At 43.8% G+C, this 19,581-nt stretch overlaps 2 protein-coding genes across 5 annotated transcripts in view; one reads left to right on the top strand and one right to left on the bottom strand.

Annotated features, from left to right (window-relative positions):
• LOC142405439 (serum paraoxonase/arylesterase 2) overlaps nt 1-19,581 on the top strand; it is a 281,937-nt gene that overhangs the window by 56,126 nt on the left and 206,230 nt on the right. The window lies entirely within an intron of this gene.
• The window catches only part of DYNC1I1 (dynein cytoplasmic 1 intermediate chain 1), a 196,757-nt gene that overhangs the window by 83,063 nt on the left and 94,113 nt on the right, over nt 1-19,581 (bottom strand). For all 3 annotated transcript variants that reach the window (XM_075492855.1, XM_075492856.1, XM_075492857.1), the window contains exon 7: nt 7,662-7,751. In XM_075492855.1, the coding sequence (XP_075348970.1) occupies nt 7,662-7,751 (90 nt within the window). The remainder of the gene's footprint in view (nt 1-7,661; nt 7,752-19,581) is intronic.

Genomic DNA, 19,581 nt, shown 5'->3' with positions numbered 1-19,581 from the left:
GAATTTTGATCCAAATTTATAATTAGGTACACAAAAAACATATCATAAACAGATTTATTGCAAAATTACAGAGACACGTGCTTAGAGTTTAACTGTTGATCAAAGGTCTCCTGCATCGGCTTTACACTACAGATTTGAGGTGTTTACTTGTGAAAATGACCTTGCAGCTTCCTTAGGCCATATTGGGTTAAAACACCAGCAGCCAAAAAAGACAACGCAGCACAGTGCCTCTGAGAACACGCAGTAGACATCAAAGTTTAACTCCCAGCCCTGTCATACATATCTTAATGTTTAATTAAACAACGAGTGACACAGTTTAAAGTTGCAGTTCGAAATTATCTTCCAGTTGCTGTGCCATGCCACACAGCTACTTTCAGCTATCAGGGGGATATAGCCCTTGCTCGCCGTCTGATTTTCCCGTGGTTCACACTAGATTTGTGAGCTCCGGCGCACAACTACGATGCCACCACCAGCCCCAGGAGCAAGGACGGATTGAAAGGCGCAATGGCAGGCAGGAGAAGCGACATGGTCAGCATTACTGCAGTATTCAGCTCCCCCAGTTTTCAGTGTACTTGCTTTCAGAGTACTTTTCAGAGTTGTGTTCAACTCCCTGTGGCTGGGGGAGGCTGTTATCACCACGTTTAGGTTTGCCTCAACTGGCCAAAGCGTTAGCTCTGAAAGACAAAATCTCGGCACTACACCTGGGCTAAATATAGAGGGTAGGAAAAATGCAAAAGGTGGAGGAGCAATTTGGCCCTCAGGAGACAAAGCAGCTAAGAAGTTAGAAACTTTAGCCTTTGATGATCTCCTATGGCCTTGGCCCTATGCCTCCTACCACCAGGTTAGTGGTCCCTGTGGAGCTCCACACATCCAGAGAATATCTACATCCCCCAGCACGGTCCCCCTGAGTAGCAGAGCAACAATTACCAAGGCAGGAGCACAATTTGGCTCTAAGTGCTTTAGACAGAAGCAATGCATGTGAAAAAAAAGAATGACTAGCAAAAAGTACAGGTTGACCTATTGCAGCATCCAATGCTGAATAGTAATTGGCACTAAGGGAACTCATCTGGCAAGGAAGCCGGTAATGAGGCAATATCCCACTGTCACCACTAAAGCATCGCTTTCCGAGAATCAAAGACAACAAGCATGACAATGCAGCAAAATGGCATAAAAGGGGAGAAAATAACTGCAAAGGCAACTGGAAAACTCATTTTAAACTGCTCCAAATGGTAAAAATTATTTGCTAAATCAAGTCCTCTCTACAGCTCGGAAATATAAATTTATTACTCGGCCATTTGCTGACTATAACTGGCAAAGAAAATACAACCAAAAATCAATAGAAAGGGAAAAGGAAAAAATAAACAGCTTGGGAGCTGTGGAGTGTTCACAAGAAATGGAGACATACATGATTGCAGTTCTACCTCAGCAAAATCTCCCTTGCAGTTAGCAATGATCTGTGGGAGGCCAGCAGTCTATTAAACCCTCTTCGGCATCAGAAACACCTTGGCTAAAGTTTGTAGGGCATAAATCAGCTTACCTCATTCATCTGACTGACACACCAGATGCCCCCTGGCGATATTAAGCTTCATATTTTAACCTTATTTTCTTCTTTCATTCGGCTGCCTCTGAAGTTTTATTTGAGGCAATCTCTCCTTACAAGAATGTTAACATCATTACTTTTTCCAGTGTAAAACATTGCTGTAACTACTGCAAATAAATGAAGTATAAGCAAAAAAACCCAAAACAGACAGGCTTGTTCTTTCAAATATGAAGATTTTCTAACCATTTATCTTTCAGAACCACTTCCATTTTCCCCTTGTTCTTTCTCCCTGTCTGTCCATTACCTCAAATAAAATAAAAAGAATCTATGTAATTTTCTGCAATTTTTCTTCCTATCTGGGAGCTTACAGTTACTTTGATCTCAGCTTTCAAGAGACACGGGCTCTCTTCAAGGAAAACTCAGAGAAACGTAAGTAGCTGATCAAAGTATTTTTTGTTTTGTTTTGTCACAGAGACCTATGTGATGTGACAGTATCTTCAGAAATTCCCTGTAAGAATACAGCATTTGTCTTCAAGTATCTGCTCTCCCCGGCATAAAACCCAAACAAACCACATCTAACCTTCCATGTCTAACAAAGCCTAGTGCGATGCTTAGCTTACCAGTGCTAAAAGTTACGTGCTTATTGCCCGGAGTGCAATGAAAGCTCCTGCAAAGGAAGATCCATACTTTGCTCTTGTTTCTATACTGTAGCTACGTAATGAACGAAGCCTGTGCTCTGCTTCCCGCCCCGAGGAGCTGAGCCCATCCGTGGCCCCGCACAGCCCTCATCAGGAGGAGCCATGGTGCAGCCACCAAGTTCCGCCCAACAGGGCCACTGGGCACCCCGTCTATCCACGGACCCACCGAAACAGCGCTGGGATTGCGTACCCACAAGCAGAGTGCTGTCCGGGTGGCTCTGGGGTTATGAGGTCAACAACAGAAGCCTGTACTCATGTTAATGTATAATACTGTACAAAATAAAATGGAAGTTACATTTAAAATTAAAACACTGTGCAGTTATATATGCACAGAGGACACCGCAGGGGAAGAAAATGTGAGGTGTATCCATAACGAAAGACATTGTACGCTCGTGCATGAGCAAAAAGGTCTAGAATATGTAACAAAAATTGAATGTGACATGAAAACAACAGATTTATTCAACACTTACTTCTGATAAATAAGAGCATTTTTTTATTTCACATGATTTAACATGATCCTCAGAAATACCATATTTCACATCAGGTCTTTGTCTACAAATTTCCTTGGACAAAACAGAAAAAAAAAATTGATATGAAAACATTTCCTTGGATCTTTAGGAACTAAGATAAAAAATGCTGCAGACTTGTTCTTATCTGGAAGAAGCAGGTTTGTAGTAAATACAATAAAAATAGTTGTGATAACTGTGCAGGATCAAATTTACAAATCTTTAAATACCAGGATTCGAGTCTTCTCCCAAGGGAGCCAAAAAGATATTAAAAAAAAAAAACAACCCAACCAGAAAAAAGACCCACATTTAAATGAGTATAATCGAATAGAAAAAATATTCTCCTGGAACCTAAGCAATTGTAAAAACCTGACAAAATAAATGAAGTCCATTAAAGGCAAAAAAGAACAGAAAGAGTAAGTGAATGAATGAAAGGGTGAACTAATAAAAACAGTAAAGCAGGAAGCAGCCTTGTTATGAGCCCAGAGATATAACGAGAGACAGAAGGAGATTAGTAAAACCCTTTTAAGAGCTGTATTATTTATTTCAGCGTGTATTTAAACCGATGTAAACTTTAGATGTGCTGATGACCGAGGATGGTAGAAACGTACAGCGTGAGAACTGCAAGGTGCCAAGAGGCTCTTGGCAGCTTTTAGTTCTTGTCTGCCGATAGCCTGCGATCTTCTTGTTTTCCCTGCGCTTCTCACTTTCATGTCATGCTTGGTATGTGCCATATCCTGGTTTGATACGGGCCGTATCCTGGTTGTGTTGGGTTTAAAACGCAAGTCCCTGCATGGCACAATAGCTGAGCCTGTAAAGGGAGATTTTGAGGTGCACGTAGGGATTTTTCAGTTCTGGAGTAGCAGGGTCTGGAGCCTCAAATTCGAAACTGTGCCAGGCAGGGCTGTTCCCATTGACGGTGCTTCTCCAGGGGCCGTGCTAAGCACCGTCCCTGGGCACACCTGAGCTGGGCTAGCAGGATGGGTCGGCACAGCCGAGCTCGCCGTGGTGTCGGCGGCAGTGAAACCGTGGCGTTACAGGCTATTACAAACCCCAGCGAGTTCACAGGGGCAAAGCTGGCAACCCGTCCTGCTTCTCTGACGCTGAAGCCTGAGCTGGCGAGAGCTAAACTATCATCTCCCCCACCACAGCCTGCTGTGTGGACACCCGAGCCCCATGCACAGGACCAGGGCAAGATGGGGGCACAGCAGGTCTTTGAAGCTGCAGATCCCAGCCTCCCCCATCACAGCCTTTCGTGAGGTTTCTGTGGATATATCCGTGGCTTCAGATAAAGGCAGGTTGAGGCCCACTTTCAAGACCCAGCCCGTCCCGCTGTTCATGTGGTTTCTACGGACCCAAAGAGAAGCCTTAGGTAGACCTCCAGAGCTCTCTGGTGGTGGGAAGCCCCAGCCCACTTGATGCCACAGTTTGGGACCAGTCTCTTGTTTATGTGGTCAGGAGAGGCTGGGAACAAGCAGACCCCAGCCCAGTTCACCAGCAGGTATCCCACACTCGGCTCTTCCAACGACAGTGGGGAGACCAGGGACCTGAGGCATGGGTGACAACAGGCAGCCCCGTGGAAGAAACACAAGGGGGTCCCAAGGCTTCATATGCTTCAAACGGTCAACAAACCAGGTCTTCACCTCCCACTCCAGAAACACTTTGGGGGGCTCGAGCTGCTCCTCTGCCCTTAGCACCTCCATGGCATGGAAGTGCCGCAAGAGGTGTTGTGCCGGGCAGGCTGCCCTATTGCAGGTGCACTGAATAATCCCACCAAACCCTGCAGAGTAACTCAGGGGTGTGCGGGGGGAAGACGAGGAAATTAAGCATGCAATAAATGCCTGTAGAATTAAATTGGACTACCTATAAACCACAGAGAAAAAAAAAATCACATTTCCTCCTAAAATACCATTATAAAAATAGAGCACTCCTGTCCCGTTGGCTTGGGGAGAGGGAGACTGAACAGACTGGATCCAATCCCTATTTTTCATCCTGACCTACTTCGGAGTTACATTCATGAAAAAATTGTCTGTCTTTCTCTCCCCACACTTCTCTCTCCCATGGTTTTTTTTCTTACACTCCTGTAACTCAAAAAAGGCCATGCTGATTTTTTTTAATCTGTTAAAAAATGTGCTCCCTGAGCTGAAACCAAATTTCAGCCCAGAGCAAATTTTTACGGCTGGGTTATAAATCCCTGAAAAACAGGATTCATAATGGAAGTGCTGACACAGCCTTAACTACTATATAGCAGTGTGAATGGCGCCACTATAATATCTATTAGAGATTCTTTAAAAAGTTTGCAAAATATTGTCTTGCCTTGCAGAGAAAAAGAAGCCAGAGTACTTAATGCCAACATAAACATGCTTTTAACCCATTATGTGCTAATTTGCAGAAAAGCTATTAATTCTGCATAGGCACACAGAGTGCAGCACCGACAGGAAATGTTCTTCTAAACTCCTGTTTGACTTGTAACATGGTTTTAATCACTTCCATGAAACACAAACGGTGGCTTCAAACTCAGAATGTTGCTCAGAACATGAGAAGGGTGATTACAACAGAGAGGAAAACAGGATTTTGTTGGCGAAAGGGCTAAAGCCAACAGGGAGAGAATGACACCAAACGCTAAAAATGGGACTCCGTTCCCTGTCAATTTGGGGACGACTGCTTCATTTGATTCACAGCATTTAATGCCAGTCATCAGCACGCCACTATTTTATCCATCACACCACGTACTGCAGGTTAAACTCACTTTCTATCAGGCAATGAGCATGTTTTCTTCTTCCTTAAACCCAGTCAAGTGTTAGCACCTCCCAAAGCCGGTTCTGCTAAAACAAGCTGTGCCTTGCTTTTACAGCCTGCAGTTTGTGTGTCTGAGACTAGTGCTAAGCTAGCCCAGCTGATCTACTGTTCCTGGGGGGTCTCTTAGGCAGAGAAGGGGAGCACTGCCCCGAGACTAAAACACAACAAAGAAATAAAAGATGTTGGCGGTTGCACCCGGTCAGCAAAGTACATAAAAGGCTAACTTGAAAGCCCACGAAAAAGTGAAATAAATCAGTTCAGGAACATATTTAGGTCTTGTCTTCTCTTCATGCAGGAGTTTGGGCTTTCTCCCCAGGTATAAGTGCTAGTGTTACTTTTACATGGAAATAAATGGGGGTGGGCTCAGCTGTAAGCTGAATACTAGAGGGACATTCAGCAACTCAGAACAGTGCATAAGTGCAGTGATACCGGGTTTTGTGGCTTCCTGTTGTCATCAGTAAAAAAGACACTGTGTCAGGTCCAGTGACTGCTAGAGCCCATACGTGAGTTGACCCGACAGTTTTGGGAAGAAGGATAATTTTCAGGAAAAAGTAAGTTTTTCTGTGTTGCCATGTTTCTTGCTCATGTCTTCACTTCTGCCGTTGCAGACTCTTGTGTGACTCCCGTTCCTTCTGCCACTGCTGCTCCCCTCTGCCCACGCCAGCGGTGGCTGGGGGCGGTGGGAGAAGCAGAAGGATGAGGAGCAGGAGGAGTGAGTTCCCCCCTCCCTGTTTCTACAAGGACCTAATAAGCAACGGGCACTGCAGGATATATGGCATGGGTGACTGCTATGATGCTCTTAAGAGGGAAGAAAGATCAATTTATAATCAAACAGCATGGCTGGTACTGCAACTCACTTCAGTGTGTGAGGATAGCGCATGTGGGCACTATACACCAGACTCAGGTATTTTGGACACTGATGTAAATCATGCCAGGCTCCCCTGGATGAGAAAGGAGCATGCACTGCTGTATTCACAGTTAACAATTTCATGGGCTTCTCTGTAAAACGACTCTGTATTTTTCCCGTAGTGAGATTACCTTGTGAAAAACAAAGCCAAGGTCACAGAATCATCCTGATCACCATATGGTCACCATAGCAAGAAGTGGCTTAAGCCCTACCTGAGGAAGTAAGTTACCTTTGAAGAGGGTAACCAGCGTTGTGAGCAGTCCTGGCAATACAAAGCTAAGAAATGCTGGAGAAGAAACTCATTTCTGCTCGCACTGGAGCTGCTGGTATTTCAGCTCTTTTCCCCCACTCCACGCAGGGGTGAGCATTGACTGCTCAAAGCAACACGCCAGACTAGCCAATACTCTAGTAAATTCCCAGATGAGGAAGACTACATTTCACATCCCCCTTCTAATTACAAAACCTAGAACAGGTCCAAGAGAAGCAAACAAGAGACACCCAGCATTTCTACCATGTCCAGTGCTGACGTGCACCACTTCAACACGTGTCTCTTGTCTGCACCACAAAGAAGTAGTAACCTGAATTTTTGTCTCTTGTAACCCTGGATAGTGTCTCAATCCAGAGAAATGGATAGAAGGGCTGGACCTGCCTGGCTTCAGCTTTGACCTTAAGTTCCCTGGGGACAGCTCCTACAAAAAATTTTGATTTTGACAGTCAACATTTTCTAGTGGAATCGTTTTCTGCTGGAAGATTCCTGACCACCACTAGGTTTAAGTTTGCCCCTCTCAAGCAGGCAGACAGTTACGGGCTCTTAAGTACCTCTGAAGACCAACCAATTTTATGGAGCTGCTGGAATGCCTGGCATTCACGTTTTAAATCTTTCATGTAAGCAGGCTATTTGAGCCAGAGGACAAGTAAGCACCAGTCCTGGAATCCAAGAATCTCTACTCTGTTCCCAAATTATGAGGACATGCTGCTGCTTCTAAACAGCCGAAGTCTTGTGCCTTTCACAAGCTTCTCAGAACTACCAGCTGGGTTGCTGGGATACAATTTTCTGCTTTTATGCCACTCATGTGGTTCTGAATCAATAAAACTGGTGACTGTTTTGATTTCACAGTGTTCTCAATAATGGAAACTACCTATGAGAATAACTACTTGCAGGATTCAGTCCTTTAAAGCTGTAACAAAATCCTTTTCATTTTTTAAAGTACCTTCTTTCACTTCCTGCTTCTGGTCTTGATTTTCCGTCTCCAAGTCATCCTGTGCTTTTGGCTCCACCATCTCTTCATCATCTTCATCCTCTAAAAAAAAGGAAGAAAAAGATTTGTGAGATTCACCTCTTTAAGGAGGGGGGAAATAGTGTATCTTCTTTATGATTATAAACTGGTAGTAAACACAGGTAAAACAAAGTGCACAATAAATGGAAACGTCTACATTTATACTCAAAGTGACGGTCTCAGAAATTTCCCCCCGGACTGGAAGATAATCTGCTAACACAGGGCACCTGCCACTTGTGCTCCCTGTGGCAACTTCCCATCTCAGATGTCGGCTGAATATCCCCCTGACCTCGGAGATGACTTCTTGGATGGCATAAGAACAGACGCAAACATGTTTCAGCCTGGCAGCTATTCCACGGTTGGGACACCTGCTATCCAGACACCTCATTTCCAATTCAATTCTCACCAGATTAATTTGTCTTTTGACCTACAGGAAGGGGTTAAATAGAAATCTGACCTCAGGTCAGATGCCACTAGCAAGCAAACAAGCATGGTACAGTTCTGAAAAGTCATCACCATCAACTGGGGGAGCACAGCAACCAACAGTGGCATTTGGAGCTTAAGAACCATTCTTGCATTAATACGAATTTAATGAACACTAAAATTTGACACATGTCAGTTACTACTGCCAGATGTTTTAATGACCTTTCCTGACCTATGCAAATGCCTCTCTCCCTTCCCCTCTCTCCCCACACTCACATGTTCTCATTTTATTCAGGAGGGCAAAGCATTCATTCCGTGATGTCTGTCTGAAGTTACAAAGGTTCTGATTGTCCAGACCAAAACATGATACAAACAGAGCTGGAAAGACCAAAGTGATGCACCAAAATGGCTCAAAGCCTACCTAACCCTCATTACTTGTTCCCAGCTACAGCAACGTGATTCATTCTCCAGTGCTCAGGGCCGGCACCCAACCCACTCATGCTCATGAGAGGGTAGGGACGCTCAGCCTTCCAGATTCAGTGAACTACAAAGACTGGAAATAGACCTGGTCCTAAAAGAGTGAGTTACAGTAATTAGCAATTAGGATGAGCAAATCTGTGGGCTATAGAGGAATTATTCCGGAGTGATTCTGGAGCTTGACGCACCATCAAGGCGTAGCAAGCACCACCGGTGCTCTGGGTCAGTCCATCGCATGGGAGAATGCATGTTGTCCCAGCCCCGGGGCATTCAGCCGTCAGCACAACGGCTGCAGTTCCTTCGGGGCTTTCTGAGCAATCTGCCTGTCACCACATGGTTCCTCGCAACATGGTGCTTCTGCAGGCACACTCCCTGCTCTAACACTGCCATGTTAACACGGCCTGGAAGCAGGCAGGGGGCAACATGTCACACTTCTTCAACTGCTCCGCTACTGGCACCTTCTCCTGCGAAGGCTGGCTGCAATCAGTCCTGGCTTCTTGGGGAGATGTTGGTGCTGACAGGTTGCATTCAGCCAACAGTAACACGCAGCTGTATTTTGTTTTCAATAACGTAATAGGCACCATACTATTCCCACCACGTTGCCTACCCTAGGACTTCTCCCCCCCAGAAGCCCACAGAGCGCATATTGCTAGCTGACATCTTGGCTGGAGAGCATGGCTTAGCCACATACTGTAAGGAAGTGTCTCAGCATAGGCAGATATGCCTTTCCCTCTTGGGAAAAGGAGGAAATCTTGGCATAAGATCTGCCATCGCTCCCCCTACTGCTAGCGACTGCAGCGAGGAGAAGAGGGAAAGCTTGGTTCCCCAGTTGTCAGGGAGGAGGGACAACCATGTGCTGCCCAGGCTGGGAAGGGAGAAGGAATCCTGCATGGATGGGGAGGCACTTCCAGAATTAAAAGCACTACTAACTAATGCCACCCCTTTATCTGGGATTTTTCAGACCATGAGAGGGAACAGCCACTCAGAGTGGGGTAAAGGTAGGGTATTCACGATACCTCCCTTCGATGCCTCACTTGGCAATTAAAATTCCCTAGGTACCCTATACAGAAGGGCTACAGAGAAGAGCTTTTAGAGAGCAAGCCAGGGCATTTTAATTCAGCAGGGTAAACGCATTGCTCTGTCCACTGGCTGAAAGGCAGATAACATCTGACGCAGTCAGCAGAGATCAGTGAGAAAAGCTCACCTGCTGTACACGAATAGGAGGGGTAAAAAAAGGTCCTCCTGCCATCAGCCAGCGGCGCTAGCGGAGATGGGGATGTATGAAAGAGAGAGGCACTCCCAGTTTCAAAGAACAGATGAGAAGTGTGAGAAGCGAGAGGAGTGACCGGCGCAGCAGGGAGTGAATACTCTACTAACCTCAGGTACTTATGCACACACAGATAGGATCACAACAGTGAACAGATATATGCACACAGACACGCTTATGGTAGATACCTAATGAAGCCAACTCCCACAAGAGTTCTGTGAGTCTTGCATTGCAAGTTTTCGTTCCCTAGAGCACCAGCTCTTGGGGCCCGCTGTTTACATATGGATTTCAGCTTCCATTTTTAAGCTGTTTCCAACCTGTCTGCTTGTGCAGGGAAGTTGCAAAAGGGGAAGGGTTTGAGAAAACTTGCAGGAAGCAAACCAAAAATAAACCAGTATTTAATTGAAAATCTTGGGCTTTTTATGCTTTCTAATGCCTGAGTTGCTAATGGATAGGGACAATGTAGCAAATGTAACATGTGAGATTTAGTAGCGGGTTTTCAGACTGAAGTGAAGCAAATTTATCCCTGTCCCCTAGAAGTCCTTGATCCCCCAGATTTTGGGTGCCAAATGGTTTGCCTGCCTATTGTCTATTCCTGCTTCTAAAGCAGAGAAGGAATGAATGGCTGAGGCACAGCTGGAGCAGGGGGTGTATCGATTCTTCAGCACATATTAAGGTAGATCTTCTTTACTTCCCTCCTCTTCTGGGAACAATCAAAGGCAAGTTTCCCTAGCTTTCCCTAGATTTAATTGCAGCAGGAAAAATGAGTAAAGGTCATTACAACACATGCCATGCCTTTTTTCCAAGGGCATACACATCAATAAATTAGTTTTACTGGGAAGGCACTGCAAGAGTTTTTAGCAGGTTAGACACAGTTCAGATGTCCTTATTTATTTACAGAGCAATGCATACACATGCACAGAGAAACTCAGCTAAAGGAACGATATGGTTGTGAGCCAAATGCTAAAATGTTAGCAAATGCCAGAATTTGGATTGCCTGGGCACGATTAGCTCCTTCCCTCTCCCCACGTGTAGGCATGATGACATAATTCTGGAATTTCCTCCCTCTTGAGTGCTTGGCCTCATTTTCTGGGTGCTCAACAAGAGACACCTGGGGCCTGAAATGCAGAAGTGCTGAGAGCTGAAGTCAACTGGGCCTGTGCTTTGAGTGGAGAAAGTGCTAGGGAAATGCTACGCATGCGAAAGCTCCCACATCTCTCTCTTTCAGCTTTCATGAAAGTTGTCATTCCGACACTTTTGCCCTTTTTCTCCCTGTGCTTCAGTGTTTTTGCACGATGGCAATAGTATCGTGAAGATAATAGTATTCTCACCCTGCGCAGATGTGTTGCAGAGATACGTTCATCAGGATTTGGGGCGTATTAAGATGCCGTCATGGGAGCACCAGAGAAACAAAAGCTTGGAAGGGGATGAATGTTTTCTGTGTTCAGTGAAACGCTTGGACCATGTGCATTAACATGAGATCTGAGGCCAGAGCACCAAATGGAAGAAGATAAGAACCAGAAGGGTTAAAAAACTGACTCCTCATTGACTGGCTGAAACAAGAACCTGTTAAGGAAAAAAACCCTACAAGTTATCATGTAATTAAAACTGTACATCATACATATTCAAAAGGGCTAATTAAGGATGCCCAGGAAACCTGCATTCTGAAATATCCAAGGTTGCTTGGCTTTGCAACCTGAATGTTTATTTGGCACTTTTTTTTTGATATTGCACACTATTTAATGCCAATGTATGCATACTTACACGTGTTCATAGTACATAAATTTGCTATTGTGCCTAAGTATGGTTATGCATTCATACATTTGACTGTGCACATACACATGCCTTACAGAATAATGGGAAATGCTTCAGTATTAATTTTCCTGTGTTTTACTTAAATGTGAAAACCATAACATTTATTGTGCCTTTATTGGAGAATCTGTGAGTGTCTACATGGTTATTTGTTTCTGCATGTGACTACTCAGATTGGATGTGCCATCACAGTAATTGTCCAGAGAGATGAACACACTTCTGTAGTTCCTGAACACAAATAGCATTTCCCTATTTAAGAACATATCTGAGATTGGGAAGTTTAGAGAAATAACTTTTTAATTGCTTACATCACAGTAGTAGGAGTCGTCCAGTCACATTTGGCAAGCAGAGTTGCTATGAGCACCAGCAGTGTTACACCCTGTTCAGAAGATCTAAATCAGAACCCAAATGTCTATTAAAGGAACCACATGAAAAAGAGCTAGTAATGAAGAAGCATATAGCTGCTGTGTAACACTTCTCCTTTGTAGATCTCAAAGGACTTTGCAAGGAGGCCAGTTTTATTATGCCCATTTACAACGCAGAAGCTGACAGATAGACCCACTCACTGTAGACTAGCAGCTGAGTGAAGAATAGAGGGTTGGCTTCAGAGTTTCAGCCTAGGGTCCTGCCCACTAAGGCCACCCTGCCTTTTACTGTAAACAAACAAGTCCCCAGTGGAAATTATCATTAAATGCTTACGTTAAAGATGTTTGTCTGCTAAAGCTGGTGGAGCCATATGTGGGATTAATATAGACTGGCATAGCTGGACCAAATACTGTTTCTTCTTAACTCAGAGCTTGATGATTCTCCAGGCTCTAGGAGGTGGCCAATCACTCCTAACAGTACTTTGTTTAACATGATGAAGTAAAAGCAGAGCAATTGTTCTCAGCTTGCACTTAGCTTTGAACGCTCCTGCTTCTGTTCCAGACCAGAAGTGGTCTTGTCTGTCTAAAAGCTTGCCTGTTTTTTCCAACTATAGAAGTTGCTCTAATAAAAAAGTATGACCTCTCCCTACAAACCTGGTTTTGTTTAATCTGCGTGTAAACTCCTAATTTTCAAATGTTGCCCAACTACTAGCTCCAGTGAGCCTGCTCTATGCCTGGCCTTTGCCTTGGCCTCCACAAGGATGGATCACTACTTTGCAATCGCAATAACTGGAGGGGGAAGCCCTGTAAACACGTGGCTAAGCCCCTGGCACCTGCAGAAGAAATGCCCCCATGTGCTGAATCGGACAAAATGTTCACAGAGAGCACAGATGATCTCAGAAAGTCAGACCCCACATTTCTACAGAGCTGGACTATTTATTACCTACTTGGACTTTCCAGGGTTTTAAATCACTGTATTTATTTTTACAGCATGGAAAAACATACCGGGCACATTAAAGACAAACTAGAATACAATAATTACATCTGGGAGGACTGCACATGACACTGGCTTAGGGTTTTAATTCTTGAGATGAATACTGTTTTTGCTTGGGTCAACATTTTCTTTGTTGGTCGAGTTTTGGATTGCCAGTTTTAGGCAGTTAGCGCTGATACTGCTCAAATAGTTTACTAAACAGCTGATTCTTTTGAGGATTTATAGGCCTCTACTCTGCTAATATATATACCACCAGTTAAACAGAAGGCAGCATGTTGTGCATTCATCTTGGGTGGAGGATTTACACCTCCTCAGACCTGCATCTCTGAGACTAGCGAAGAAATTGCAGCTTCTGTGTATTGTTTTAAGTATTGACAGCTATACTGCATTAGACTGACAGCTCTGGTTTTAATTCTGGGTAGGTACAAACAATCCCTTTATTAAAGACATATCTTTAAAATAGCAATTTAATTAGCATCACAATTATATATTTTATTGCCTGAGTCACTGATATATGAGAAGCCAGTGGGTTATTATAGGGGGGTTTATATCAGCATTGACATTCCTTCAGTGCATGAGAAGGATCAGCCGTGCATATGACACACTCAATAAAATCAAGTGTCTTCACAAGAAGCAGACTTGATATTTGCAACTGTGAAATACCAGGAACTGTTGCATCACTTTTATATTTACAACTGTTCAAACTAATTTTGCCTTTTTCTGTTATGAAAGAATTACAAATTGAGCAAGGACAAATGCATCATGTTTATATTGACATAAGCCTGGATCAAACAAGTTGAATATTGTTGGCATTATTCTGAGAAGGAGTTAAAACACTATCTTTCCTTTTTGAACACGTTCTTTCCATCACTAGCAAAATATGCAACAAGCAAGGAAACACATACTTTTTCAAATAGGACTGCTTGACATTTCACATTTTTGAAAATCTATGATTTGCAATCTGGCTGAATGACCTATTTTTCATATAATGTAATTTTTTGAAATATGTCCAGTTTTTCACTTTCATCTTTTGACTGCCCTTTGAAGCAAGAAAAGAATTAATTCATCAGTGGATTTTGTTTGCAGAGTGGGATGTGAGACTGGACGTACATTGGGCACATGTTAGTCATCCCAGATGGAAATATTCTTGCATGCGGGCTCTTCTTGGCAATAGGCAGCTGCCTCCTAAAATGTATTTCAGTTAGCCAAAGCAGGGAAGACTGCTCACTGCTGAATACTGAAAAAACAGAGGTGAACAGATCTTGGCCTAAGCTCTGTGCAACAGGCAACAAATTTTAGATGAGAATTTCATGTGAGCCTGAGCTTGCAAGCATGTTTGCATGCAAGAATCATATGCATGCAAGAATCATATGCATGCAAGGTATCTCTGCCCCCTACCCAGAAAGACAGTTAAATGTGCATTGCAGGAACATTAAAAAGTTCCAGGTCATGCTTGTAGAGTTCCCCATCCCTGATACACCACATTCCCAACACATCATCTTGTCCTTATGAACTAGTACAGAGAAGTCATGCGTTCTAATGGCTGTCAGATGAAAAGGGAACGTTAGGAAAAGAAAGGGTAAAATTGGATGAATGAATGTCTGGAAATATCCCATGGCCACAGGACCTAAAGGACTTGAACAGAAGCATGTGACATTCTTCCTCCACTTTCTATCTATAACTTTTTTAATCACCTGAAAAAAATGGTCTGTCTGTATCTTTTTTGACTGCAGTTCTGCAAGAGCAAGAATAAATCACAGTACTACAAGAACGGACTCACTTCTGGAGCATCTTCAAACTCCCTTGATTTTTCATTATCTTTAAGTGCTCTGTTGCTCTTTTGTAAAAGAGAGGCTTCACATATTGATAAAATATAGGCTGTATGAGTCATAATACTTTTACCAGACTCAAGTGTATTGACTGAATCTTTTTGAAGAAAATATTGTTTTAAAATTTAATCATAAAATAATATAGATAATGTTTGGCACTTACATATCACTTTAATCCAGAAGATTGCAGGGCACTTTTCCCTGGAATTAACATATTTAGCCTAACATCTTCCACAGTGAGCAGACTAGTAACAATATACCAGTTTTAAAAGCACAGGACTAAGAGGAAAAAACCCTACATTTTCTTGCTTCTTGCAATATGAAATACTACTCACATATCAGTCTGTCACATCCCAAAAGGGTTTTCTGATCCTATCCCTTGTTCTGCAGTGCAAATCTCTGCAAAGTTCACCCCTCATCCATAAGGAGCAGGTGGTACTGCTGGGCATTTCAACCAGATCCCTGGAGTCCTCCTCTCAGGCTTCAGCCATCCTTGTACCAGTGCAATGAAGGAAATACATATTTCACCCTGAAAACAAACACTGTAGCCTGACTGACTGAGAGGAGTCATTTAGTTCAGAAAATTTATTTTGCCTACAGCATAGGCTGTGCCTGTACTATTGCCACTTAAAAATTTGTCCTGAAATTTACTACACTTCCCTCTTAAAACAAGCACCCTGTAAGTAATTTTTACTCCATATTTCTTTTTAAAGCTCTCCTTAACAATTACCACATTCAATTACTCCTGGTCGGGGGATTCTCAGGTCTCCTGGTATATGATTTCTCATAACCATCTCCTGATCTAGGGTTTCACCACTCAGCTCCAGTCCCTGTGCCTCTTCCTGACTTGCGTTTTGCAGTCAGACTTCTTTTTGGTACATTATGAAGACAGATCTTATTTTTCCATTTTGTGACAAATGATAGACTATCACAGCCAAATGGCAAGAAAATGTCACAGAAAAATTTGTTTTACTGTAGCATTTCACTAAGCTCCATATGAAACTATCCAAATCTCTTCACAGCCCTGATTGCAAACCTTTGCACTGGTTCAAGTGTTAGAATCAATGCTTCAGAATATAATCATTTCTTTACCAACTAAAATGGAAAGCTGCCTCTGATTCTTCAGGGAAGCATTTCTCTAACCCAAGAAACTGATTTTCCAGTTACTTGGCCTGAGCACAGTTTTCAGTTGTGGTGAGAGTCTCAGAATTCGAAGTGTCCCTTGTTTTTAGTTTCTGGTCGGTCTAGACCAGACATGGATTTTTCTCTCCTCTTTTGGACTGTTGCAACATCACACTGGTTGAAAGCATTTTTCAGTCCCCAGAGAACTAAACTGCAGAGTACCCCACTGGAGTCATCATCTCTTCTAGCTGGTTCCCTTTTCTCCTCTTCCTCCCTCCCCAAAGCTCATGTTCAATTCTATTGTGCTTGAAAATATTCCAGTTGGAAGATGTAACACAAAAAAAAAAAGCCCAGAAGTTTCCTTTTCTTGGCCATGGTTGGGCCTTCAAATAAAAATGCCAACATGAAATAATGGTCAAACAGCAGAAGCCTTACAGCAGCATTTACAGACCTCTAGCTCCCAAACCAAATAGCATAAATTTAAAATATCCTGCTACAGTTTAACTGTGGCGGTGTTATCCTTGAGGAAGAAAGTGACAGAGACCCTTCGTTTCTGCACATGAAGAAGTGGTTGCTAAACCATGCAGGTTTTCACAACCTCTGAAACCTGTAAGGATATTTTCCTGCTGTGCTGCTGGAAGAAATCATGTCGTGCCAGCAGTGTGAAATGACTCCTGTCCTGGGAAAGGGCACTGAGACACGTGGCAGACTTTGTGGATTGGGCCTGCTCAAGTCATTTTCAAACACTCAGATCATGTAATAGTGTTAAATCACAAAAGCCTAAGCACGTTAATGAAAACCAGTCCCCACAACCTATGGCACTAGCAGCAACTGTAAAACAAAAGCTGCTTTCATATTAAACACACACACACATACACACGCACGCACGCAGATGCTGTATCTGGCATTTACACAGTGCCTGATTCGGAGGTCAATCACAGAAGACCATTGCCTCAGCTGGGCACTAGGTACTTAAAACCTTAAGTACAATGAAGAACGAGTAAAGTCTGTGGGATTTTTACTGCTGACATATAGGGGCTAGGGCTTCACTCGTAGACTCATTTATTCCAAGTGCAAATGACTGTATACTCCACAGGCCACGTCTCCTATTTTCCACCGTGCTTTTTTTGCTTGAGCAAGATTACAAAATCTTGCTATTGTGGAAGAAATTAATTCTCCACTTCCATACTGTGTCTCCGTCCGTGAAGCCACACTAATATACTTTAGGTCAAATTCTCCAGCCCTGACTCTGGGCTTAACTTCTCCTGCAGGCATTAGCATGAGTTCTGGCCTTTCAGACTTTCTCCTTTATTTTTTGGATATGAAATAATATTTCAGTCCAAGGCCCTGAAATTAGCCGTATGGCCACATAGTTTTTTGTACGACCGTGGTTCAACTTTTAACTCTATCTTTTCCACAAATCTCTCTCTCTCTCTTCTAAGGCACTTTATGAATAAAAATCAATGTTTAAGATGTAGCATATACTTTTGTAAACGAAACATCTGAAAGCATAAATCTCTACACTTACACACAAACCTCAACAGAGAGAAATGGAGACAAGACTGCTGATGTATTACAATTGGAAAGGATAATTGGAAAAAACAACTGTATTCATAAACAATCACCACAGCAAATACACAAAGACTCCCTCTCTTTGTCTCCCTGACACACACATGCATACACTTTGCTCAGCGCTTTAAAAAACCCCATTAGTCATATGGCAAATGCATTTAAATGAGCAAAGGTTCATTTCAACATTTGTCTTAAAAAAGGCAGGCAAAAAAATTGTTTTATTAAAAAATTAAACTACAGAAGAATAGCTGGGTCAGGGCTCCATGAGTGTGTGCTTATTACTTATACAGGCACTGAACAGACCCCACTTAATTCTGTTTCCCACTGACGCCAGTTCACCTTAGTCACTGGTGTTAGCCCTGATTTGCCTCAGCATATGTGAAAAAGGAATTCCCTCTGACAGTTTCGAACTTGCCATATTTTAATTCCAGTGTTTTTGTCCTACCGCACTGGGAGAGGAGAGGCTTCAGCTTCTAGCATCTCAGTTTCAGGGGTATCAAGGTGAGCAACACCTTTTGGTGGTGGGGAAACCACGGCGCAAGCACATCAGCAAAGTCACTCCTGAAATAGCTGCAGATGATGGAACAAAACCCTGGTCTCCGATTCCTAGGCTGATACTTCAGCCACTGCTTCCCCCCGGGCATGTGATCAGGGCTGCTTTGGAGGCTGCTCAGCCTTCATTATGTCAAACCAGCTGTTAAAAAACACAGCCGGTTTCCCCCAACTGCTTGTTGCAACCTGTCCGGCGAGCACCCAGCTCCCAGCGCTGCTGTCCCCGCTGCTGGGAGCCCTCCTGCCCGCACGCCCTCCTGCCTGACCCTTGCCTTCCCCTCCCTGCCTCCCCGGCCGCACACCCCGCTGCCCGCCCCGGCTGCCCCTCGCCTCTGCTCCCACCGTTCCCACCCTGGTTCTGCTCAGGGTCACACTTCAAAGTCTCCCGCCCTCCCAGGAAGGCCTCTTCCTTCCTCCTGGCCCCTCTCCAGCCTCCCTGGCATCGGTCTTCCTGAAGCAGAGAGCAAAAATCCCCTACTTGCAATCGGGGGGTTGTGCACGCCGAGAGCCATACCCACCTGCAGATACCTGTTTGACACAGAAATGCCCTATGATTTGGATTCTCAGATGAACACTTCAAGGTTTTTCTGAGAACTTGGGTTGTAAGACACTAATTAAAAAAAAACCCAAAACCAGTCCCCGCCCCCCAAGTTCCAAATTGCTTTGGTTAAGACCCAGCTTATCTGCTGCAGCTCGAGGGATCAGGTATGTTTTTCTGTGCTTAAGCTCAACAGACTTCAGTAGCTTCGGATGATCTAAACAGGCAGACTGCATCTGCAGTTGGGGTACACGGGAAGATTAAACTGCACCGCAACCACTCACTGGAATATGCTTCCCTTTTCCCACTTCACAGTTCAGACTCATCAGGAAAACCATTTCTGTGGCTACTTTATATCTGTCACACTTTGGGAAATGGATGCTTTGAAGTGCCGTACAGCAGGCTGCCTGTAAATCAAAATCCTCCCTTTTCTCCCAAAACACTGCAAAGACCCTCTCTCCAGCCAGCTTTCGGGAGCTCTTGGCTGTAGACAGGGGTGTTAAGTCAGGAGAACCGCATAAAAACAGAGATAAAATAAACGGGGTTATGCTACCTCATAGTCCTTCACTTTAAAAGGCATCCCTGCGTAGACGTTTTTTTAGAGGACAACAAAAGAGAGGAGCTCTGCTGGCTTCAGCCCTTACGTCCTTTTGGTTGTAACACAGCTCACAGCTGCGAAGTTGACATGTGTTAACTTGGGATGCCACAAGCCAGCCAGCAATGAGGTTGTCATCCTGATCTGAGGAAACACAATGTGCATACATGCCAATGAATTTACCGCAAGCGAAGCGTTTTGCTGAGATAATTCAAAGCACATTATATTTCATCAGTTGACTATTCCATCTACAGCCGATCACAAAAGCCAGCAACACTGGAGCCATATTCCGTCAAAAAGGTGCAGCT

The sequence above is a fragment of the Mycteria americana genome, chromosome 2 (genome assembly GCF_035582795.1).
Source record: "Mycteria americana isolate JAX WOST 10 ecotype Jacksonville Zoo and Gardens chromosome 2, USCA_MyAme_1.0, whole genome shotgun sequence".
Lineage (NCBI taxonomy): Eukaryota > Metazoa > Chordata > Aves > Ciconiiformes > Ciconiidae > Mycteria > Mycteria americana.
The sequence above is the reverse complement of the archived record's forward strand: the minus strand, read 5'-3'. Positions and strand labels throughout refer to the sequence as shown.